The sequence below is a fragment of the Oncorhynchus mykiss genome, chromosome 7, assembly GCF_057628025.1.
Source record: "Oncorhynchus mykiss isolate SJ-2025 chromosome 7, ASM5762802v1, whole genome shotgun sequence".
Taxonomy (NCBI): Eukaryota; Metazoa; Chordata; class Actinopteri; order Salmoniformes; family Salmonidae; genus Oncorhynchus; species Oncorhynchus mykiss.
In genome coordinates, this window is record NC_143028.1 from 22,435,788 (window position 1) to 22,461,357 (window position 25,570).

At 41.2% G+C, this 25,570-nt stretch overlaps 1 protein-coding gene across 1 annotated transcript in view; it reads left to right on the forward strand.

Moving 5' to 3' along the window:
- Window positions 1-1,390: 1,390 nt before the first annotated feature.
- The window catches only part of LOC110527593 (cholecystokinin receptor-like), a 50,244-nt gene continuing 26,064 nt past the window's right edge, over window positions 1,391-25,570 (forward strand). Inside the window, exons 1-2 of the mRNA XM_021608978.3 lie at window positions 1,391-1,872; window positions 10,485-10,733. Coding sequence (XP_021464653.3) covers window positions 1,701-1,872; window positions 10,485-10,733 — 421 coding nt within the window. The 5' untranslated portion in view covers window positions 1,391-1,700. The remainder of the gene's footprint in view (window positions 1,873-10,484; window positions 10,734-25,570) is intronic.

Genomic DNA, 25,570 nt, shown 5'->3' on the forward strand with positions numbered 1-25,570 from the left:
TTCCTGGCAGGCTGGCTAACAGCCTGCTGCCTGGCTTGCATCATATCTCATTGTGGAGCTTGAGGAGTCCTGTCTATGTTGATAGATAAGATGAGAGCACTCCTCCAGCTTGAATGGAGTCCATCAACCCTCAGTTCCACTTGATGACCTCTGACTGTTTCATCCTAGCATTGTTGTTGCCGCCGTGGATAACAATATCCTTGTACCATCTACACACGGCAGTTTTAGCCTCAGCCAGTAACATCTTTAGATTAACCTTTACGTCGGTAGCCCCGCCCCCTGGTAAACAATGTATGATCACTGGATGATTATTTTTAAGCAATTTTACAGGTAATGGAGTCGCCAATGACTTGTGTTTTTAATTTGCCCAAGCTAATGGTAGGCTGTTTCAGCAGCTCAGACCCAAAACTGGTGGAGGAGAGAACCGAGAAGATCAGGCTCTGATGCTTAGAGGAGAAAACCAGTTGAAAGTTTTTATTGGCTGAATGATAGTCACCAGTTAAGCATGCCTGCAGCATTTCTTTCCAGAAGCCATGAGAAATTTGTTCATCTGTGGGGACTGTGGAGGGGTTTTAACACCAATACCTGTATTTATTTGTGACAGACACTTTATCATCCTTTCCAAAACTTAAATTGCCCTTGCCTAACGATTTGTCTTAAACCAAGCTTGCAACTCGGCTATCCTCACCATAAGGCAACAGTTCTCCTGTATATTAAGAGTACAGCGGCATAATGTTACTTAGCTTTTTTCTTCGGCCGGAGGAGATCCCACAGATCTATGTCCAGATAAAGCGTCCGGGGTGGAAAAGTTTAATGAAAAATGTTGTGTGAGGACAAAACGAAGACCTTGGTAGACTTGTTAAATACAGAGTTTTATCAAATACAGTGGGGCAAAAAAGTATTTAGTCAGCCACCAATTGTGCAAGTTCTCCCACTTAAAAAGATGAGAGAGGCCTGTAATTTTCATCATAGGTACACTTCAACTGACAGACAAAATGAGAAAAAAAAATCCAGAAAATCACATTGTAGGATTTTTTATTAATTTATTTGCAAATTATGATGGAAAATAAGTATTTAAGCATAGGCAATTTAAGTATAGGCAATATGCTTTAAAAAAATCTGAATGGTAGATCTCGGCTTGCTTTGGACTCAAAAAGTGATCTTGGCTCAGAAAATGTTGGCGACCACTGGGCTAAAGAGTTGTAACTTCCACTGGGAGGCAGCATCAAGCTACAGTATATGCTTCTGTTCTGCAGTTAAGTAACTGCATGGCCCCTCATCCCAAACACCCCTCTCCAACGCGTGTTTATATAGTGACACGCAAAGAGAGGAGAGAGAGAGCGACAGAGAGAGAGATATCCTTCAGTATAAAAACACACACCCTCTCTCTATATGCCAGAACATCTCTCAGGTCTCCACGCAACAGTAATGCCAGTGTGCTCTCGGTGACTCTACTCATGGATCTGCATCTTTCCGCAGACTGTCAGTGGATTGACATATATGACAGCTCGCCTACAGAACGTTTCTATGTCAAAACGACAGGAGAGTAAATTGGAAATAATCCTGTGGACCAGATATGCTACCATGGGCATTTTTGTGATGCACTTTGCAACTTTATAGTTCTTTCATAGAGATACAACTGATAAGGATGAAAAGTCATTTGATTAATTTTAATAGTTTGAAGAACAGAGAAAAAAAACATGGCATTACAAACTTCGAATGACACTTCCTTGTCAACATTCCTGGACTGTCTGCCACGCCTGCAGAGCAAATCATCCATGAACGCATCTGGAAATATGAGCAAGGAAGTTACCAATACTACCTGTACCAATGCGTCTGTCATCACAAAACCCCCATCCGCACGACAAAAAGGTAATACTGGAAGATTCCTAAAGATTCTCTATAACTATCTCTGTTGTTTTGAGGTTCTTGAATCATCTCCTATCATTAAATTAATTACATGAGATGAATTCCTCCATTAAATTATATGATGGGTGGTGAAGAAAATAATTTTCAATATTTGGCATTGTTTGTCACAGCAGCAGGTTGTTCACACCACATTGAACAATAGGGTAACTTGGGGGAAAACGCCCACCTTAATGGAAATGTATATTTTCTGACAGAAAGAAAGTCAGGTTTGGTAAGATTTAGATATGTGCATGCTGGCAATCCTAAGGCAAACACATTTTAAAGGGAAATGAGTGGGCAGAATTTTTTTGTTGCAAAATGACCCCTGAAGGTTTGTGTGTTAAAATTAATTTTAGTTTGTCATTTTTGAGTAATTGCCTTTTAAAAAACAACAAATAAATCAAATTTTGGAACAAAATGACATTGCACATGTAAAGGACGTCATGCTGCTTGCTTAGAGAGTACAACTTCCTCCCGATTCGGCCCGTTCCTGGTGCAAAATCTGCCTTGCTGGCATAGGTGACACCTTCCTGAAGCGTCTTACTAGTCAATGCCACACAAAAGCTAGTTGTTCGGTGATGCAAGTGGGGACACTTCGGATAAAACGGATGAAATGTTTAGTTGAACAAGACTAGTGGCATCTAGGGAAAGTGTTGAAAATAAAATTGGGGACCACTCATTCAGTGTTCACATAAGGTAATGGTTCTTTATCTAGGCACAAAAAAAAGTTAATATACAGTACCAGCCAAAAGGTTTGAACACACCTACACATTCAAGGGTTTTTCTTGATGTAGAATGATAGTGAATAATCAAAACTATTAAATAACACATATGGAATCATGTAGTAACCAAAAGTGTTATATACAAATATTTTGGAGATTATTCAAAGTAGCCACCCTTTGCCTTGAAGACAGCATTGCACACTCTTGGCATTCTCTCAACCAGCTTCCCCTGGAATGCTTTTCCAACAGTCTTGAAGTTCCCACATACTCTAAGCTCTTGGTGACTGCTTTTCCTTCACTCAGCCGTCCAACTCATCCCAAACCATCCCAGTAGGGTTGAGGTCGGGTGATTGTGGAGGCCAGGTCATCTGATGTAGCACTCCATCACTCTTGGTCAAAGAGCCCTTACTCAGCTTGGAGGTGTGTTGGGTAATTGTCCTGTTGAGAATCAAATTATAGTCCCTCTAAGCGCAAACCAGATGGGATGGCGTATCGCTGCAGAATGCTGTGGTAGCCATGCTGGTTAAGTGTGCCTTGAATTTTTAAAAAAAATCAGAGACGGTGTCAACAGCAAAGCATCACTACACCATCACACCTCCTCCTCCATGCTTCAAGGTGGAAATCACACATGCAGAGATCATCTGTTCACCTACTCTGTGTCTCACAAAGACACAGCGGTCGGAACCAAAAATCTCAAATTTGGATTTCCGCTGATCTAATGTCCATTGGTCGTGTTTCTTGGCCCAAGCAAGTCTCTTCTTCTTATTGGTGTCCTGTAGTAGTTGTTTCTTTGCAGTAATTCGACCATGAAGGCCTGATTCACAGACTCTACTCTGAACAATTGATGTTGAGATGTGTCTATTACTTGAACTCTGTGAAGCATTTATTTGGGCTGCAATTTCTGAGGCTGGTAACTCTAATGAACTTATCCTCTTCAGCGGAGATAACTCTCGGTCCTCGTTTCCTGTGGCGGTCCTCATGAGAGCCCTTTCATCATAGCGCTTGATGGTTTTTGCAACCGCACTTGAAGTTCTTGGACATTTTCCGCATTGACTGACCTTCATGTCTTAAAGTAATGATGGACTGTTATTGTCTTTTTGCTTATTTGAGCTGTTCTTACCATAATATGGACTTTTACCAAATATAACTATCTTCTGTATACCACTCCTGCCTGTCACAACTGGCTAAAACGCATTAAGAAGGAAAGAAATTCCACAAATTAACTTTGAACAAAGCACACCTGTTTATTTTAAATGCATTTCAGATGACTACCTCATGAATTTACCTCATGAAATAACACGTATGGAATCATGTAGTAACCCAAATCAAATGTTACATTTGAAATTCTTAAAAGTAGCCACCCTTTGCCTTGATGACAGCTTGGCATTCCCTCAACCAGCTTCACCTGGAATGCTTTTTGAACAGTCTTGGAGTTCCCACATATGCTGAGCACTTGTTGTCTGCTTTTCATTAACTCTGTGGTCTGACTCATCTCAATTGGGTTGAGGTTGGGTGATTGTGGAGGCCAGGTCATCTGATGCAGCACTCCAGTCCCCTTCCTGGTCAAATAGCCCTTACACAGCCTGGAGGTTTGCTGGGTCATTGTCCTGTTGAAAAACAAAATGATAGTCCCGCGAAGCGCAAACCAGATGGGATGGTGTATCGCTCAGAATGCTGTTGTAGCAATGCTGGTTAAGTGTGCCTTGAATTCTAAATAAATCACTGACAGTGTCACCAGCAAAGCACACCCACACCTCCTCCATGCTTCACGGTGGGAACTACACATGCGGAGATAGTCTGTTCACCTACTCTGCGTCACAAAGACATGACGGTTGGAAACAAAAATATCAAATTTGATATTTGAACATTAAGGCCTGATTTACGCATTCTCCTCTGATCAGTTGATATTGAGATGTGTCTTAAATGAACTCTGTGAGGCATTTATTTGGACTGCAATTTCTGAGGCTGGTAACTCCAATGAATGTATCCTCTGCAGCAGAGGTAACTCAGGGTCTTCCATTCCTGTGGTGGTCCTCAGAGTCAGTTTCATCAAAGCGCTTGATGGATTTTGCGACTGCACTTGAAGTTTTGGAAATGTTAAGCTTGCCAAAATATGGACTTCTATACAGAAGACGAATTAAGGAGAGAAATTCCACAAATTAAATATTAACAAGGCACACCTGCTAATTGAAATGCATTCCTGGTGACTACCTCATGAAGCTGGTTGAGAGAATGCCAAGAGTGTGCAAAGCTGTCATCAAGGCAAAGGGTGGTTACTTTGGAGAATCACAAACTGTTTTCGGTCAGCTGGCTGGAGTGATTTCTATTGATACCCCAACCACATCGATCGCAACACATTCAAATTATATTGTTAAATTAAATATGGTATCCTTCAGTTTTATATGTGGTCATATTTAATTTAAATGAGGCATCTTTAATTCATATTCAAGCTTATTATGATCTACAAGAATAAAAAAAGAAGCATTTGTTATATGCTCGACTCTCTTTGAGTGACAATAAGAACAAATCAGTTTTTGCCGCTGCTTGTCATGCACCACTGAACATTACAATAGCTGAGAAACTCCGCACGGCTGGCTGTGTCTGGTGCATACTTAGTAGACTAGGCGTCTATTATCAGACTGAAACAGACCTTGTGGTTCCAGGCTATTCGCTGTTCTCTCATAAGTTTTTACTATAGTAGAGGAGGAAATTAAATCAAAGTCTATATAATTCTATATATTTCACACTCCACTGGTGCATCACATTTATGGCTCAATATGCTGAAATTGCATTTTCCACAGAGCATCACTATTAAAGTTCATATATTTTCAACTTAACTATCACCAGACAAAGTTGTGTAATTAATCAAATATAGAAAAAAAAAATGAAAACCTGTGGAGATACCTTTCCTCAAAATAGGAGAGGTATGGACCAAAATTATGGGGAAAAGGTATAGATAGAACTGCACTCATAGATACGACACAAGCCCCCCTTACATACAAGCATATGCACGCATGCACACACATGCACGCAGACAAGCACACACACACACACACACACACACACACACACACACACACACACACACACACACAGTCCTGACATACTTTTCTTATAATGTAGACTTTATCTGCAGACTCCATGGCTAAAATATTTTTTGCTGACTCGGCTGTCTTGGAGACAGAGCAATTTATAGCCTGACAGTAACTGTCCCTTCCATCCAAGGTTACAATAAACTGAAACTAAAACAAAAACTAATCCTGAAAAAAACATCAAACTGAAATAAAATATTTAAACCGCGAGGTTAAACTTCACTTCACTCCACTGTTTTGGTCCTGTGGCTATCATGCTGTAATGGTGTGAAGCGAACCCATGCATTTGTGGAGATACTGTGTGAGAGCGAAGTCTTGCATCTTGCTCATCTCAATATCTGTGGTGCTGCTCATGGCAAAGTAATATCGCAGAGTCTACACTCTAAGAATAAGGACTGACTCAAGGAACCCTTGAGATTATCAAGGAAACCCTAGAGTTCCTCAAGGAACAATGGCTGTTCAATGCTTCATATTTGCACCTTCCTGGAGGAACCATGGAATGGAGGCTTGGCTTATTAGGGGCGTGGCTTTAATATATCTTTTTGATAGTAGATGTCATTTCTGTTAAACTTTTCTGCTGTATTGTCATCAAGGTTTAACACTGACAGTTTTGTAGCATCAATGAGGCTAACAGAGGTTTATGAGTAGCTCAGAAGCCTATGCAAATCCCATAGTTGGATTAGTTACCACTTTAATACTGAATGTAATCAGCAATGTTACTATTATATTAGAATATAAAATTCTATACATTTTCAAGGATTTTTTTTGTTGCAGTGTACAAACTTAACAGGAATGACATTTACGCTAACAGTGGACCAAACATAACTATCTGAAAGCCACACCTCTAATCCGATAGGCTGCCACCTCCTATATTAAAACAGTTAAAAATTGAACTCCTCCCGTCACAAAACGTTTACACAGGGGTTCCTTAAATACCCTTTTCAGAGGTGTTCCTAGAGAAATCTTTTTTCAACTGGAAAGGTTCTGTCGGTGTGGCAACACAAAATAATCGTCCAGGCAACTTTACTTCTATGAGTAAAGAGTACTTTTAGAGTACTTTTAACAAGCCCGTTTCATACATAAAATAAAGGCCATCATGAATTATGTTCAGTGTTTTTTTTATAAATGCGACCCCCACCATGTAAAAATCAGGCTGACAGTATTTTTGACAGTATGGTTTGAAGTGAATGAAATGCATCAGAAAGGTATTACAATCATACAATAACGTATGATTGATCCTGTGTAGAAAATAACATCACTAACCACGTTAACATCCACAGTTTTAATGCAGGTAATTTAATACGGTATAAAATCAGGACAGCTGTGATGGAAACATTAGGTTTCGGTACAATTTTATAAATGCTGACAGATCATTTGTTTGTTCGACATGGCGGGATTTGTTTGGTGTCTGTAAAATTAATTATGCACAAATTGGCTGTAGAAACGCCTTTGTGCGTAAATATTGATATAATAACCATATCGAAGTAAACTTTAAGTCGTGATGATATGGTGTGTAGTCCTCCCACTACGACTTGGGAAAGCATACAGTTTATTAGGCTATTACAACCGCATCGTGCAGCAACCAGAGGTTTCTGGCATAACCCTGGATCTACCAGGCGCAAATTTTCACTCGTGACCCAATTTTCAAATCAAGCAACCCCATTTGGGGTTGCGACCCCTAGTTTGGGAAACCCTGATTCTAAGGTATACTCAGCGCAATGACATTGCCACAAGCAGCACTGCAGATATTGGGAGCGTTTGAGTGGTAAGGATAAAGCTGTAGACTGTAGATGAACGTCTAGGAATGAAGTGACAGCCGAAAGTCGGACCCAAATGTGGTTTTCTAACAGTAAGGCTCAGATTAACATGGCAGTGTTGCTATTGTTTATGAAACATTTTCTTTATAATGTGAAGTAAACATATCACACACTCACAAACTAAATTCATAATATAATATGTGTATATTGTACAATCACTTAGAGAGAAAGAGCCTCAAATATCACATTTATTTGTATATCCACTGTTGTACATATAAATCCTGTTTCAGTCATGTCTTTGGTCACGTTCGCATTAGTCTAACAAAAACACCCTAATGATTTGTTGACAATAGAGCCTCCCACAATGCAGACAAAAACTGCAGGATGAAGTTGGTGAAGGGCAACTGCAGAAGCTTGCAGTCCACTGCAGTCAAAACCTCATTAACTTTGATTACAGGATTCTTGTAAAGTTAATGCAGTTGACATGTAGATGCAAGGAGATATTGCCCTGCGTAAGGTGCCATCTTTCGGATGGGATGTTAAACAGATGTCCTGACTCTCTGTGGTAATAAAAAATCTGATGGCACTTATCGTAAGAGTGCAAGAGTTAATCCTAGTGTCATGGCTAAATTCCCAATCTTGTCCTATTTCGTCATGGCCATCTAATCACCCCCCTCATTCCTACATGGCATATATCACTCCTCACATCTCCACCTGATTGCTGATGTGTGGTGAGCGTTCTGGCAAAAAAATGGTTGCCGTACATCACCCAGGTGGGTGCTGCACATTGGTGGTGGATGAGGTGAGTTTCCCCCTTATTATGAAAAGCGCTTTGAGTACCTCAGTTGGTAGAAAAGTGCTATATACTGTAAATCCAATACATTTTTATATAAATCTATGTCACGACTTCTGCCAAAGTTGTTGCCTCTCCTTGTTGGGGCGGTGCTCGGCGGTCAACTTCACCGGTCTTCTAGCCATCATTGATCCATTTTTCATTTTCCATTGGTTTTGTCTTGTCTTCCCACACACCTGGTTTCTATTCCATTCATTACCTGTTGTGTATTTAACCCTCTGTTTCCCCTCATGTCTTTGTCAGAGATTGTTTTATGTCAGTGTTGTATTTGTTGTATAGGTGCGCGACGGGTCCTCGTACCCATGTTTGTTTATGTCTGTACTTGTTAGTGTTATGGAGCATGTTACTTGGACATTTATTAAATTATTCCATTTTAAACTCAATTTTTGACTCTCCTGCGCCTGACTTCCTTGCCACCTATACACACGACTCTGACAATCTATTCATTAAACTAGTCAAATACATCTGAAAACGAACTGAAACTAAACGAAATGTACATAAAAAATTGTTGAACTAATATAAATAAAACGACTGTACAGTTTAAGTCGGAAGTTTACATACACCTTAGCCAAATACATTTAAACTCAATCAAACCTGACATTTAATCCTAGTACAAATTCCCTGTCTTAGGTCAGTTAGGATCACCATTCTATTTTAAGAATGTGAAATGTCAGAATGATACTAGAAAGAATGATTTATTTCAGCTTTTATTTATTTTATGACATTCCCAGTGGGTCAGAAGTTTACATACACTCAAATAGTATTTGGTAGCATTGCCTTTAAATTGTTCAACTTAGGTCAAACGTTTCGAGTAACCTTCCACAAGGTTCCCACAATAAGTTGGGTGAATTTTGGCCCATTCCTCCTGACAGAGCTGGTGTAACTGAGTCAAGTTTGTAGGCCACTTTGCACGCACACGCTTTTTCAGTTCTGCCCACAAATTTTCTATAGGATTAATGTCAGGGCTTTGTGATGGCCACTCCAATACGTTGACTTTGTTGTCCTTAAGCCATTTTGCCACAACCTTGGAAGTATGCTTGGGGTCATAGTCCTTTTGGAAGACCCATTTGCGACCAAGCTTTAACTTCCTGACTGATGTCTTGATGTTGTTTCAATAAATCCAATAATTTTCCTGCCTCGTTATGCCATCTATTTTGTGAACTGCACCAGTCCCTCCTGCAGCAAAGCACCCCCATAACATGATGCTGTCACCCCCGTGCTTCACGGTTGGCATGGTGTTCTTCGGCTTGCAAGCCTCCCGCTTTTTCCTCCAAACATAACAATGGTCATTATGGCCAAACAGTTCAATTTTTGTTTCATCAGACCAGAGGATATTTCTCAGAAAAGTACTATCTTTGTCCGCATGTGCAGTTGCAAACCGCAGTCTGGCTAATTTATGGCGGTTTTGGAACAGTGGCTTCTTCCTTGATGAGCAACCTTTCAGGTTATGTCGATATAGCACTCGTTTTACTGTGGATGTAGATACTTTTGTACCTGTTTTCTCCAGCATCTTGGTCCTTTGCTGTTGTTCTGGGATTGATTTGCACTTTTCGCACCAAAGTACATTCATCTCTAGGAGACAGAACCTTCCTGAGCAGTATGTGGCTGCGTGCTCCCATGGTGTTTATACTTGCGTACTATTGTTTGTACAGATGAACGTGGTACTTTCAGGCATTTGGAAATTGCTCCCAAGGATGAACCAGACTTGTGGAGGTCTATAATTTTTTTTCTGAGGTCTTTGCTGATTTCTTTTGATTTTCTCATTATGTCAAGCAAAGAGGCACTCAGTTTGAAGGTAGGCTTTGAAATACATCGACAGAAGCTTCTAAATCCATTGAATAATTTTCTGGAATTTTCCAAGCTATTTGAAGGCACTGTCAACTTAGTGTTTGTAAACTTCTGACCCACTGGAATGGTGATACAGCGACTTATAAGTGAAATAATCTATCTCTAAACAGTTGTTGGAAAAATGACTTGTCATGCACAAAGTAGATGCCCTATCCGACTTGCCAAAACTATAGTTTGTTAACAATAAATTTGTGGAGTGGTTGAAAAATACTTTTTAATGACTCCGCCATAAGTGTATGTAAACTTCCGACTTTTACTGATGTTTTAATATGTGATCATTGTCATCTGCCTCTCTCTCTCTCAGAGATGGACTCGGTGCGCATCCTGCTCTACTCGCTCATCTTCCTGCTCAGCGTCTTTGGCAACCTTCTGATCATTGTGGTCCTGACGGTCAATAAGCGCATGCGCACGGTCACTAACTCCTTCTTGCTGTCGCTGGCAGTAAGTGACCTGATGTTGGCTGTCTTCTGCATGCCCTTCACGCTCATCCCAAACCTGCTGGAGGACTTCATCTTCGGAGCCGCCATGTGTAAAATGGTCACCTACTTCATGGGTAAGATTGTGGCCATCTCCAGACAGTCTGCAAAGCAGTCGAACTGCACAAATTTCACCAATTATCTAATTACATGTTGTCATGTCTGGACTATCATTAAATGTGAAGATGTGTTTATATCCAATCAGTACTCTAGGTTTATTATGTGATTAAACTAATAATGTAAACATTCATTAACTAGGAAGTCGGAGCACCACGGACAATGTTGAGAATTACAGAGTTATAATGTCCCGAATATAAATCTTCAGATATTTTAATATCTGATCAATTACAGTCTTCTAATAATGAATTATTATTACCTCATAAGTTCCCATTACTGAATGTCGCAAACTCTTGAATATCTGCACGAACTCTAGCCTAAATCAGCAATATACAAATTGGTTTAATTATTTATTTACTAACTAACTAATATACGTAACATACGTACATACGTAACAAACAAACAGTAGATATTGGTTACTACACAATATATTGATACGTCCCTAGTGGGCTAAACCGGTATGATGGCTTGGTAGACAATGGAAAGGGGTGGGGACAGATAAAAGAGCAGGAAAGACTAAATGGATTCACTACGCACAGTTGATAATTATATTAATTGAAATGCTAATCCTTTGCACATGAACGATCGCTCATTCTCAAAGAAATTGCAATGTACATATATATATATATACACGTTTGTTTGTCTTGTTGTCTCTCTCTGATGAAATCACTGGTCCGTCTGCTGAAGAGTCAATCAACAGAAATTCTTGGGTTGTGTTCATAATGGATACGTCATGTTCTTAGAATAGATGTTTCGGCAGATGTCAGTATTCTCATCCTAGGTTTATGTCATTTCTAGCTGCAGACCAGTAATTCTATGTTTAGGATTGCTCTTATTCTGTAGTGATTGATAGTCAAAGAGTTTAACAATTTCTAGCCGTGTAGCCAACACAACACGCGGTCTGGTTTTCTGGACTTGTAGTTTTAAACCATTTGTCAGCCATGTAGCCGCAGCAGCATGCAGACTGGTCTAATGTAAGTTTCGTCAGGAGTGGGTTTTATACACTTCTGAGAAAGAGGCGGTTCTTCACGCCGACGTAATGGCTCACGAGGGTGTGGCCACTGACTAGTTAAAAGTATCTTGTTTAGAAGGCCAACATGACATTACCTCTTCTCACAAATAGTTTAATATTCAATCGTATATTTTAACTTTTTATGGCTGCAGGGGCAGTATTGAGTAGCTTGGATGAAAAGGTGCCCATTGTAAACGGCCAGCTCCTCAGTCTCAGTTGCTATTATATGCATATTATTATTAGTATTGGATAGAAAACACTCTAAAGTTTCCAAAACTGTCAAAATATTGTCTGTGTGTATAACAGAACTGATATTGCAGGCGAAACCCTGAGGAAAATCAAAACAGGAAGTAGCTTCTATTTTTAAAACTCCATGTTCCATAGCCTCCCTTTGCTGGATTTAAAGGGATATGAACCAGATTCATTTTCCTATCACTTCCTCAAGGTGTCAACAGTCTTCAGACATAGTTTCAGGCTTTTATTTTGAAAAATGAGCCAGAACGATAACATCGCGTCAAGTGGTCACATGAGTTTTGCTCGCGCAACATACTTTGGATAGGTATTACTTTTCCCTCTCCTATTGTGAAAGACATTTGCGGTTGATATATTATCGATTATATATTTTTAAAACAACGTGAGGATTGATTATAAAAAACGTTTGACATGTTTCTGTGGACATTATGGAAACTATTTGGAATTTTCGTCTGCGTTGTCATGACCGCTCTTTCCTGTGGATTTGAACATAACGCGGCAAACAAACGTAGGTATTTTGGATATAAAAATAATTTTTATGGAACAAAAGGAACATTTGTTGTGTAACTGGGAGTCTCGTGAGTGAAAACATCCGAAGATAATCAAAGGTAAACGATTAATTTGATTGCTTTTCTGATTTTCGCGACCAAGCTACCTGATGCTAAGTGTACTTGATGTTTTATCATGCGATCGATAAATTTACACAAACGCTTGTATTGCTTTCACTGAATCATTTCAAAATCTGACACGACAGGTGGATTAACAAAAGGCAAAAATGTGTTTTCCTATATTGCACTTGTGATTTCATGAATATACATATTTATAGTAATATTTATTGAATGTAGCACTATGCTATTCAACGATTGTTGATGACACTTATCCCGTAGTGGGATTGCAGCCATAACAAGTTTTAAACATTCAAGGTAGAAAACTAATAGAAATTTTCACTTCCAAAGCTACCGTTCTTCTGTGCTATACCGTCCTTCCTGATGTCACAAAATAAACAACTTTGACAAGATTGTTCTTAATACCCACGGACCATTCCCACAGTCTCAAAAATATAAATATTGTTTAAAACCTGTCTTGGGCAGGGGGCAGTATTTTGACCTCCAGATGAAAAGCGTGCCCAAATTAAACTGCCTGCTACTCAGGCCCATAAGCTGGATATACATGTAGATTTGGATAGAAAACACTCTAAAGTTTCCAAAACTGTTAAAATAATGTCTCAGTATAACAGAACTGATATGGCACATGAAAACCCGAGGAAAATCCAACCAGGAAATACTATTATTTTGAAAGGCTGTTTTTCCATTGAAAGCCTATCCACCATACAAAGACTTAGGACCCGGTTCACGATCTCTATGGCTTCCTCAACATGTGACCAGTCTTTAGGCATTGTTTCAGGCTTTTTAGATGCACCACGTTCAATGAGAGGACAGTGGAAATTTCCAGACATGAACCAAGCATGTGATTGGGAGCGCGCATTTCTTGGTTACTTTTTCCATTGACAAAGCTTTTGTCCGGTTGAAATAGTATTTATTATTTATGACAAAAACAACCTGAGGATTGATTTTAAACATCGTTTGACATGTTTCTATTATCTTTTATTGTACTTTTTTGACTTTTTGTCTTAGTGTTGAGAGCTCGCATTGTGCCTTTGGATTTCTGAACTAAACGCACCAACAAAACGTAGGTATTTGGACATCGAGATGAACATTATCGAACAAAACAAACATTTGTTGTCTAACATGGAGACCTGGGAGTGCCACCAGATGAAGATCATCAAAGGTAAGTGATTATTTTTAATGTTATTTCTGACTTTTGTGACACTCTCCTTGGTTGGAAAATGGCTGTATGGGTTTCTGTATCTAGGCGCTGACCTAACATAATCGCAGTGTGCTTTCGCCGTAAAGCCTTTTTGAAATCTGACACAGCGGTTGCATTAATAAAGAAGTGTTTTGGTTATCCTGACCTGAACACCATGGTCAATATTATAATAGCCCATAATGAACCATGAAAACGATGTCCATTTTGTCTGTTCTCTTTGGTCGCAATGTCATGTTTTTTTTTAGATAAACAGCTTGTTTTTGTACGGTAACTGTGCTAAGGGTGGAGTTTAGGGCGGGGTGAGGAGTACTGGGCAGGCGTGACTTTCACACCTACAGTAGCCAGGCTATAACTGTCTATTGTCCTGCTAATCTCGCTACAAGTGTTTGAAAACCCTTTTTTCAAAATGCCACCATCTGTCCATCACTACTGTAAATAAAAACACAGCATCTTGTTTACATTCTTCATTGTAACCACAATGTCACAAATCATTTGTATCTACCTTTCCAATTACTTTTAGAGTTTGGGATTTACAAATGTGTGCTTTGCATGTCATTTTTCGTTAAATCTAGTTCGGATATAAGTATAACTTTTGAGTGACGCCTTTAGTGAGAGGTCAAATGCTTTAATATTTAATAATACCTGCCCTCCGAATTCATAACTAAGGGGAGTTTTTTGCGCCATTATTAGTTACATTGTTTTAGTTTCAACGTGCAGACGGGCACTAATAACAGCGGGAACGTTTTCCTAGTCAGTGCCATTTGTTAGTGCAATGCCCCTTAAAGTGTTGCTCTGTGCAACCCATTGGGGTGGGGTGGGGTGGGGGTCCACCCCCCCTCCCCCTCACCCCTTCTCCCCCTCACCACTTCCTCCTCCTGCCTTCCCCATGGGCTAGGTCCATCTTCTGTGTGCGGCTCTACGGCCCATCCGGTGCCCCCTGCCCTCGTGCCTTGAACCTCGCGTGCTCACCGATATTTCAGTGGATACAGCTGGAGAACTGCAAGCCAATCCCATTGTGCACCACTCAGGAGCCATGACCAATATGACCAATATATATTGTCCTGCTAATAACAGGGTTAATAATATATCAGTGAGAATATCCAAGGGGCTTTTTTGTAATTCTAATAATCAATTTGTTTAATAAAAACAATATTTTGGAGAAGATTTCATTTTCAAATAAATTAAAATGAGTGAGGAAGAAGGCCATTCTTGTAAATAAATCAAGTTTGTTATTTAGAATAATTTATTTCTGTTTTTGGAGGGAGAGAAACCAAAAACCTACAGTAATCTCATTGATCTCCCAGTCGAGGCTGGCACGGGTATGAACCAGCATCTGTAGTCTAAGTGTCTTAGACCGCGGCACCACTAAGACGCTGTACAACGAGACTGGTCGGGAGTAGGCTACAGTACTACAGCGACACAGTAGTGCCTTGGGACCCAAAAGCATAATCAGAGCTCTAACTCCCCCTTTCACTGGTCTGGAGCAATGAAGTAGTGAAGCAGGGTACCATACTAAACCACAAATTCCCGCAGCATAATCGCAAACTGTTTAGTGGAGCAACCACTGTATCTTGTAGTCTGAACAGAGCAGTGCCACAGGCACTGTATTTAGGTCCCTTTTTTTGGGCAGGAGAGTCAACGCCGCCCCACGGCAGCTCATTGGCAATTCTCCCACCCCAATGCACTCACGCAACATGCAAAAGAAATCCAGTCCAATTATTCCTCCGAATTTTTTATAAAACTCCCAGTGCAGGGCCGGGGGACATCTGGGTTATGGCCTCTGCCAGTTCATGGGACGACAGGGGAATGTCCATTTCATCCCTCGGTGCCAGAGAGAGCTTAGGGAGTTCTGCACACAAAACCTGAGCACATATAGGATCACACAGTTCTGCCCCATACAACTCAGTATAAAACTCTACAGTCCGCTCCCGTATCTCCCCCACCACAGAGGTTACCCACCCATCTGAAAGCTGTAGACAATGCATACCCTTGGCTTCACCACTCTGTCTTTCCAAACCAAAGAAGAAGGAGCAGGGAGCATCCATCTCCTTGAGCATGGATAACCTAACTCTTACAAGTGCTCCCTTTGCTTTAACCTGAAAAAAACTGCCTAGGTCCCTACTTAATTCAGCTAAATTATCCTGGAAGCTTATATTGCCATGCCCCACCAACTCAATCTCCATCTCACTAATACTACGTTCGAGTTCCTCTAAAATTCTCCTAGCCTCTGAGGATGCAAAAGCTGTATACTGTTAACAGAAAAGCCGGATCCCACCATTGACTCAGACTCATACTCCTCTCTTCGCTGCCCCCACCATTCCCAAAAATTCTGGAAACCTGAGCAAAAAGTGACATATTGTAAGGGCTTTACATTAAACTTCCAATAGGATGCCTGCCGAGGCCCTGGTGAAAAAGACAGCTGAGTCATGGTTATGTGATGATCCGAAAAACCCACCAGGAGAATGGTAGTGCCCAACAGCCTATTGCTCTTATTCCTGGACATGTAAAATCGATCAAGCCGGGCTGCACTCACCCTTGCTCCAAAAACCTTCACCCATACTGTCTTGTGTTGGGATGTCTAGTTTGCCAAACATCCACTAGGTCAAACTGCTTAATGATGTCCCTTAACATACCCACTGATCCTGAATGAGGCTCCTCCCCATTTCTATCTTTCGTAAAATCCAATGTGCAGGTCCCCACCGACCACCAGTGTCTCCTCAGGCGCTACCTGTGAGAGTTCCTGTCTAAGACACCCAAATAGAAGTCCCCTCTCTCTCCCTGTGTTAGGCGCAAACACATTTATAAAGACAAAACCCCTGTTGTTAATTTCTGCTCTTCTACAAGCAGTCTTCCCCTATACACCTCATTTGAGGAGCACATTTTTACAGGCAGACCAGGTACAAAAAGGACTGCAACCCCTGCAATAATATTTGTCCCATGGCTCAGTACACTTGCCCCTTTCCACTAGAGCCCCCAATTGACTTCATTCACCAAATCACTATGAGTCTCCTGCAGAAACAAAACCTTGACTTTTTTTTGTTCTACATATTCACCCAAAACACTCCCTTTCCCACATCTCTGGCGCCATTTATATTAAGCGAGCCTACCCAAAGAGTCTCCATAAGAAGTGGGAGAAAAGCCAGCAAAGAAAGAGATCAATGGCAAAGCTCAAAAATCCTCAGTGCCAAAAATAAATTATTCATCTTAACAGCATCTGAAGGTAGACCTTTATCCACTTCCACAACATAAACCATTTCCTGGGAGAGAGGACACCATGCCCTTCGTTTTTCATACGTTTGGACTGATCTTACAAACTTTACCGGATCGCATAAAAAGCCTCAAGATTAACTTTTTTTTCCCCTTAGTCTCTTTTGGGAACCGTTACAGTTCCCTCATCGTATACTTTGACCCCTCTGCCTGACTGGCTGTCAACTCTGGACCCATTGAGGAGGAGTCTTAAAATAAATCTTCCTCATCGTCCTCTTCCTCAGATTCACCTTCCTCATCTCCATCTCCAATCTTGAAGACCTGCCCTTTCTCTTCCCCTACCCCCCCCCCCCCCCCTCAGAGTACATTTTTCATCAGTATGAAACAAGTCATTATGTTGATACTGAGCACAGCCCCATTGGTCAGAATGGTAGAAACAGACACCTCAGAAGTCCTCAAATGGCAGCTTCATTAAATAGTACCCGCAAAACAACAGTCTCAATGTCAACAGTGAAGAGGCAACTCCGGGATGCTGGCCTTCTAGGCAGAGTTCCTCTGTCCAGTGTCTGTGTCCTTTTGCCCATCTTAATCTTTTAATTTTACTGGCCAGTCTGAGATATGGCTTTTTCTTTGCAACTTTGTCTAGAAGCCCAGCATCCCGGAGTCGCCTCTTCACTGTTGACGTTGAGACTGGTGTTTTGCGGGTACTATTTAATGAAGCTGCCTGTTGAGGACTTGTGAGGCGTCTATTTCTCAAACTAGACACTCAAATGTACTTGTCCTCTTGCTCAGTTGTGCACCGGGGCCTCCCACTCTGCTTTCCGTTCTGGTTAGAACAAGTTTGCTCTGTTCTGTGAAGGGAGTAGTACACAGCATTGCACAAGATCTTCAGTTCCTTGGCAATTTCTCGCATTGAATGGCCTTCATTTTCCAGACTAATGAGTTTCAGAAGAAAGTATTTGTTTCTGGCCACTTTGAGCCTGTAATTGAACCCACAAATGCTGAAACTCCAGATACTCAATTAGTCTGACGAAGGCCAGTTTTATTGCTTCTTTAAATCAGCACAACAGTTTTCAGCTGTGCTAACATAATCGCAAAAGGGTTTTCTAATGATAAATTAGCCTTTTAAAATGATAAACTTGGATTAGCTAACACAACATACCATTGGAACACAAAGTGATGGTTGCTGATAGTGGACCTCTGTATGCCTATGTAGATATTCCATTAAAAAAATCAGCAGTTTCCAGCTACAATAGTGAAATCAAATCAAATTGTATTGGTCACAAACACATGGTTAGCAGATGTTAATGCGAGTGTAGCAAAATACTTGTGCTTCTAGTTCCGACAGTGCGGTAATATCTAACAAGTAATCTAACAATTTCACAACAACTACCTTATACACACAAATGTAAAGGGATGAATAAGAATATGTATATATACATATGTGGATGAGCGATGGCTGTGCGGCATCGGCAAGATGCAGTAGATGGTATAGAGTACATTATATACATATGAGATGAGTAATGTAGGTTAAATGTAATCATGATATAAAGAGAAATTGTTTAAAGTGAGTAGTGATACATTTATGACATCCAATTATTAAAGTGGCTAAAGATTTGTGTCAGTATGTTGGTAGCATACACTCAATGTTAGTGATGGCTGTTTAACAGTCTGATGGCCTTGAGATAGAAGCTGTTTTTCAGTCTCTCGGTCCCAGCTTTGATGCACCTGTACTAACCTCGACTTCTGGATGACAGCGGGGTGAAGAGGCAGTGGCTTGGGTGGTTGTTGTCCTTGATGAACTTTTTGGACTTCCTGTGACATCGGGTGATGTAGTTGTCCTGGAGGGCAGGTAGTTTGCCCCCAGTGATGCGTTATCCTCTGGAGAACCTTACGGTTGTGGTGGGAGCAGATGCCGTACCAGGCGATGATACAGCCTGACAGGATGCTCTCGATTGTGCATCTGTAAAAGTTTCTTAGTGTTTTCAGTGACAAGCCAAATATCTTCAGCCTCCTGAGGTTGAAGAGGCACTGTTGCACCTTCTTCACACGCTGTCTGTGTGGGTGGATCATTTCAGTTTGTCCGTGATGTGTACGCCAAGGAAAGTAAATCTTTCTACATTCTCCACTACTGTCCCATTGATGTGGATAGGGTGCCCCCTCTGATTTTTCCTGATGTCCACGATGATCTCCTTTGTTATTTTCTTGACACCACTCTCTGAGGGCCCCCACCTTCTCCCTGTAGGCCCTCGTCGTTGGTAATTAAACCTACCACTGTATTGTCGTCTGCAAACTTGGTGACTGAGTTCGAGGCGTGCACCACGCAGTCATGGGTGAAGAGTGAGTACAGGAGGCCCCCGTGTTGAGGATCAGCGGGGTGGAGATGTTGTTTCCTATCCTGTCCACCTAGGGGCGGCCCGTCAGAAAGTCCAGGACCCAGTTGCACAGTGTGGGATTGAGATCCAGGGTCTCGAGCTTAATGACGAGTTTGGAGGGTACTATGGTGTTAAATGCTGAGCTGTAGTCAATGAACAGCATTCTTACATAGTTATTTCTCTTGTCCAGATGGGATAGGTCAGTGTGCAGTGTGGTTGCGATTGCGTCTTCTGTGGAGCTATTGGGGTGGTGGGCAAATTGGAGTGGGTCCAGGGTATCAGGTAGGGTGGGGGTGATATGATCCTTGACTAGTATCTCAAAGCACTTCATGATGACAGAAGTGAGTGCTATGGGGCGATATTTGTTTAGCTCAGTTACCTTAGCTTTCTTGGGGACAGGAACAATATTGGCCCTCTTGAAGCATTTGGACACAGCAGACTGGGATAGGGATTGATTGAATATGTCCATAAACATACCAACCAGCTGGTCTGCATATGCTCTGAGGACGCGGCTAGGGATGCCGTCTGGGCCGGCAGCCCTGCGAGGGTTAACACATTTAAATGTTTCACTCACGTTGGCCACGGTGAAGGAGAGCGCACAGGTTTTGGTTGCGGGCCATGTCAGTGGCACTTTATTGTCCTCAAAGCGAGCAAAGAGTTGTTTAATTTTTCTGCGAGCAAGATCTCAATATCTGCGAGTGGGCTGGTTTTCTTTTTGTAATCCGTGATTGCCTGTAGACCCTGCTACATACCTCTCGTGTTTGAGCCGTTGAATTGTCACTCTACTTTGTCTTTATACTGACGCTTAGCTTGTTTGATTGACTTGCGGAGGGAATAGCTACACTGTTTGTATTCGGTCATATTTCCGGTCGCTTTGCCACGATTAAAAGCAGTGGTTCGCGCTTTCAGTTTTGCGCGAATGCTGCCATCAATCCACGGTTTCTGGTTAGGGAAGGTTTTAATAGTCACCGTGGGTACAACATCACTGATGCACTTGCTAATAAACTTGCTCACAGAGTCAGCATATCCATCAATGTTGTTTTCTGAGGCTATCCGAAACATATCCCAGTCCACGTGATCGAAGCAATCTTGAAACGTGGAATCCGATTGGTCGGACCAGCGTTGTACAGACCTGAACTCGGGTGTTTCCTGTTGTAGTTTCTGTCTATGGGCTGAGAGCAACAAAATGGAGTCGTGGTCAGATTTGCCTGAAGGAGGGTGGGGGAGGGCTTTGTATGCATTGCGGAAGTTAGAGTAGCAATGATCCAGAATGCTGCCAGCTCGAGTTGTGCATTCGATATGCTGATAAAATTTAGGGAGCCTTGTTTTCAGATTAGCTTTGTTACAATCCCCAGCTACAATAAATGCATATTCAGGATATATGGTTTCCAGTTTACATAGAGTCCAGTGAAGTTCTTTCAGGGCCATCGAGGTATCTGCTTGGGAGGGACATACACGGCTGTGATTATAATAGAAAATAATTATCTTGGTAGATAATGCAGTCGGCATTTGATTGTAAGGAATTATATGTCAGCTGAACAAAAGGACTTGAGTTTCTGTATGTTGTTATGATTACACCACGAGTCGTTAATCATAAGGCATACACCCCCACCATTCTTCATACCAGAGAGATGTTTGTTTCTGTCGGCGCAATGCGTGAAGAAATAGGATGGCTGTACCGACTCTAACATTTCCTGAGTGAGCCATGTTTCTTTGAAACAGAGAATTTTACAATCTCTTATGTCTCTCTGGAAGGTAACCCTTTCATCTACCTTGTTGTAAAGAGACTGGACATTGGCGAGTATACTCTGGAGCGGTGAGCGATGTGCCTGTCTATGGAGCCTGACCAGAAGACCGCTCCGTCTGCCCCTTCTGTGGCGCTGTTGTTTTGGGTCACCTACTGGGATCAGATCCATTGTCCTGGATGGTGGTCCGAACAGAGGATCTGCTTCGCATTCCTTGTCGTAATGTTGGTAAGTTGACGTTGCTCTTATATCCAATAGTTCTTCCCGGCTCTATGTAAAAATACTTAAGATTTCTTGGGGTAACAATATAAGAAATAAAACATATAAACAATTTAAAAACTTAATTGTTTCCTAAGAACGCAAAGCTAGGCGACCATCTCTGTCAGCGCCTTGTATGCTAGTAATTTACGACATTAACAATGTCTACACTGTATTTCTGATCAATTTGATGTTATTTTAATAATGGAAAAAAAATGATTTTCTTTCAACAACAAAGACATTTCTAAGTGACCCCAGACTTTTGAACGGTAGTGTAGTTCATGATTCAGTGATTCAAATATCGAGTCCATTCTCAGTAGAATATTACAGCAGACCATTTAGGCCACACAAAAATGTATTACCTCTCAATCGCCTCGCTATTTATGTTGAATACATTTGCCTTTAAATTTCAACTAAGCAAGCTGTGAAAACATTCAGTTCACATCTTCAAACAAAAACTGGCTGCATTATCTGTAATAGTGGGAGACAGAGAGCTGGTTTCAAGTGCAGGGCGCAGCAGGTGTTTATTGTAAAGGACCACAGGAGGAGGCAAGTAGCTGGGTCCAGGTGCAGGCAGAAGGTTATACACAGGTGGTCCAAAAAGGCTACAGCACAGGCAGGGAAAAGGCTAGTAACGTCAGCCAGGAGATCAGGCAGTGGGTTGATAACAGGAAATCCGATAGGCAAAAGTACAGGCAGGGAATAGGCAAAAGGCGTCGTTAGTTAGGCAGGCCAAAGCTATCATACATAGTAGGATTAATTACAGGAAAAAAAGAGCTCTGACTAGAAGTGTGTCACAAAAAAAACAATACCAATGATGGGGTGCAAAGAACTGAACTAAATAGTGTTTGATAATGACATACAGGTGTGTGAACAGGTGGTCAGAATACAGGTGATTGGGATCTGGAGAGTGAGCTGCGTTCAGGGATCTATGTGTTTGAGAGTGTGAGCTGGAAATTAGGCTGGAAAGTGAGCTGCGTTCAGGGGATCTACGTGTTTTAGAGTGTAAGTTGGAAGCAGACATTACAATATCTGCAATAGTTGAATCACTATCAGAAAGCCAGTTTTCAGTCAGTAACTCTATTGAAATAACAAATAAATCCTGCAAATAACCCAATTAGAATGATTTGTAGTCTTAACATCTGGCACATAACAACGACACAAATTATAATCAAAAACTAACATAATAACTTCTCATCACAGGGATGCCACTTTAACTGTTATCTCCTGTTTCGCTGGTTGTACTTTCCCTTATGATGCCTTGTGACCCTGCTCTATCAAACATTTGACTAACATGGCGATGTTTAGCATATGAGTGTCTTCCGTCTTTTTACGCCAATAACCAATTCACTACATATTGTATCAACACAGAACACTCACATTTACACAATTTAGTGATTGTTTCAAAAGTGGCTTGATACAAAGTGAGACTATTTGTAAACATAATTTGTGCTCTCGTTCATACCATGCCAATTTGAATATGTTACTTAATCCACTGATGATTCCCATTAGGATTATTCAACCCCAAAATCTGCCAAGGAGCAGGGTTGAATCAAGCTCTCTGACCTCACAAAGGCAGTCAAGCACCCAAGCTAACTGGCTAAAGTTGGCTAGCCTGCTACGGCTGAGTGTTCCGCTAGCAGAACGTTTCAACAACATCCAGTGAAATTGCAGAGCGCAATTTTTTTTTTTTAATGATTCAAAATATATATCTTTCATACAATCACAAGTGCAATACACCAAATTAAAGCTTAACTTCTTGTTACCGTGTCACCGTGTCAGATTCAAAACGGCTTTACGGCGAAAGCAAACCATGCTATTATCTGAGGACAGCACCCCATCAAACAAACACATGACAATCATATTTCAACCCGCCAGGCGCAACACAAAACTCAGAAATAACGACATAATTCATGCCTTACCTTTGAAGATCTTCTTCTGTTGGCACTCCAATATGTCCCATAAACATCACAAATGGTCTTTTGTTCGATTAATTCCGTCGTTATATCCCCAAAATGTATTTGGCGCGTTTGATTCAGAAAAACACCGGTTCCAACTCGCCCAACATGACTACACATTATCTAATAAGTTACCTGTAATCTTGGTCCAAACATTTCAAACAACTTTTCTAATACAACTTTAGGTATTTTGTACCGTAAATAATCGATCAAATTTAAGACCGAATAAACCATGTTCAATAGCGGATAAAATGAAAGTGGAGCGAGCGCTTGGTCGCACGCCCCAAACACAACAGTACACTAGACTCGACCCTTGTTCTGAATAGCCATACTTCTTTATTACTCAAAAGAAAAACATCAACCAATTTCTAAAGACTGTTGACATCTAGTGGAAGCCCTAGGAACTGCAACCAAAAGCCTCAGAAATGTGGATTCCCATAGAAAACATGGATAGTTTGTCCTCGGGGTTTCGCACGCCAAATAAGTTCTGTTATACTCACAGACGTTATTGTAACAGTTTTAGAAATTATGTATGCATATCCTAGCTTCTGGGCCTGAGTAGCAGGCAGTTGATTTTGGGCACGCTTTTCATCTGGACGTGAAAATACCGCCCCATATCCCAAACAGGCTAGCTTGCTAGCTACTTCCAGACATTAACAAGAAAATACATCCTCGCTCTGACAATTCTATTCACCTCAGTAGAGCTGGTTAGACTTTTTCCATGTTATTCAAAGCGTTGGTGACTAACTGCGCTGTGCTGCTGTCAATAATTTAATGACGTTATTTTCCCTAACGTTTACTGTCAACGGCCAAATTCAGCGGGAGTTGACCGCTCATAAATTCATCAGTTATTCTGCACTCTGGTAAATTCAGACAAGTGTTCTGAAATCCAAACAAATAGCCAGAGCGAATTTACAAAGCACCCTATCTAACAATGTCCAATGAGAATGCACAACGACTATACCATTTAGCTATGCTAAAAACGATGTGAATAGTTTATATACTAGCAAGTTCGATGCATTGATATGCTATGCAGTTCATAAGGATAGCGTAACCAACAAATTTGTCAGCCAACATTTAATTAACCCTTGTGTAGTCTTAGCATTCTGTATACTCCCCTTGTCCTAAGGATAAAAGATGACCCGCCTTCACTAAACCCCTAAAATAAATCAGCTTAATTTAATTTTTAACCCCAAATCTATTTTGTATGAAGAAACATGTCATTCATCTCAAACCTTTTGAATATCTGGGTTTACCCTCCTCACAATGCAGAAAGACAGCATTTAATCAGTGGACACCACTCGTTTTTATTCCAACATACCTGTCATAATTGTTTTATTTTCTAAAGTAGGGGGTTATTATTATTACTAAAGGTACTGCATAGGTGTAAACATGATTTGTTTTGAAAGAGACAGCACTTGTATAGTCTAGGAAAGTGGCAGAAATGTGCAGAAAGCAGTTTTGAATGCATTTTATTGAAGGGAAACAATAACAGTGTAACGGCTTTCCTCCTGGGAAGGAGAGGCGGACCAAAATGCAGCGTGGTTATATTTCATGTTTTTTTTTATAATAAAACGCAACATGAACATATTACAAAATAATAAACGTGGCAAAACGAAACAGTCCTAACTGGTGCATTAAACACAAAGACAGGAAACAACCACCCACAAAACCCAACACAAAACAGGCTACCTAAATATGGTTCCCAATCAGAGACAATAACTAACACCTGCCTCTGATTGAGAACCATATCAGGCCCAAACACAGAAACAGACAAACTAGACATCCAACAAAGAATGCCCACTCAGATGACACCCTGACCAAACAAAACATACAAAGCAAACTATGCAACCCCTCCCAAGGTGCGGACAAAACCTGAACCTATTGGGGAGGGTCTGGGTGGGCATCTGTCCGCGGTGGCGGCTCTGGTGCTGGACGTAGCCCCCACTTCACCATAGTCTTAGTCCGCCTCATTGTCCGCCTCCGTGGCCTCCTAACAACGGCGACCCTTCTAAATGACCCCACTGGACAGAGGGGCAGCTCGGGACAGAGGGGCAGCTCAGGACAGAGGGGCAGCTCCGTACTGGCTGACGACTCCGGCAGACCCTGGCTGACTGACGGCTCTGGCGGATCTGGTGGATCCTGGCTGACTGGCGGCTCTTG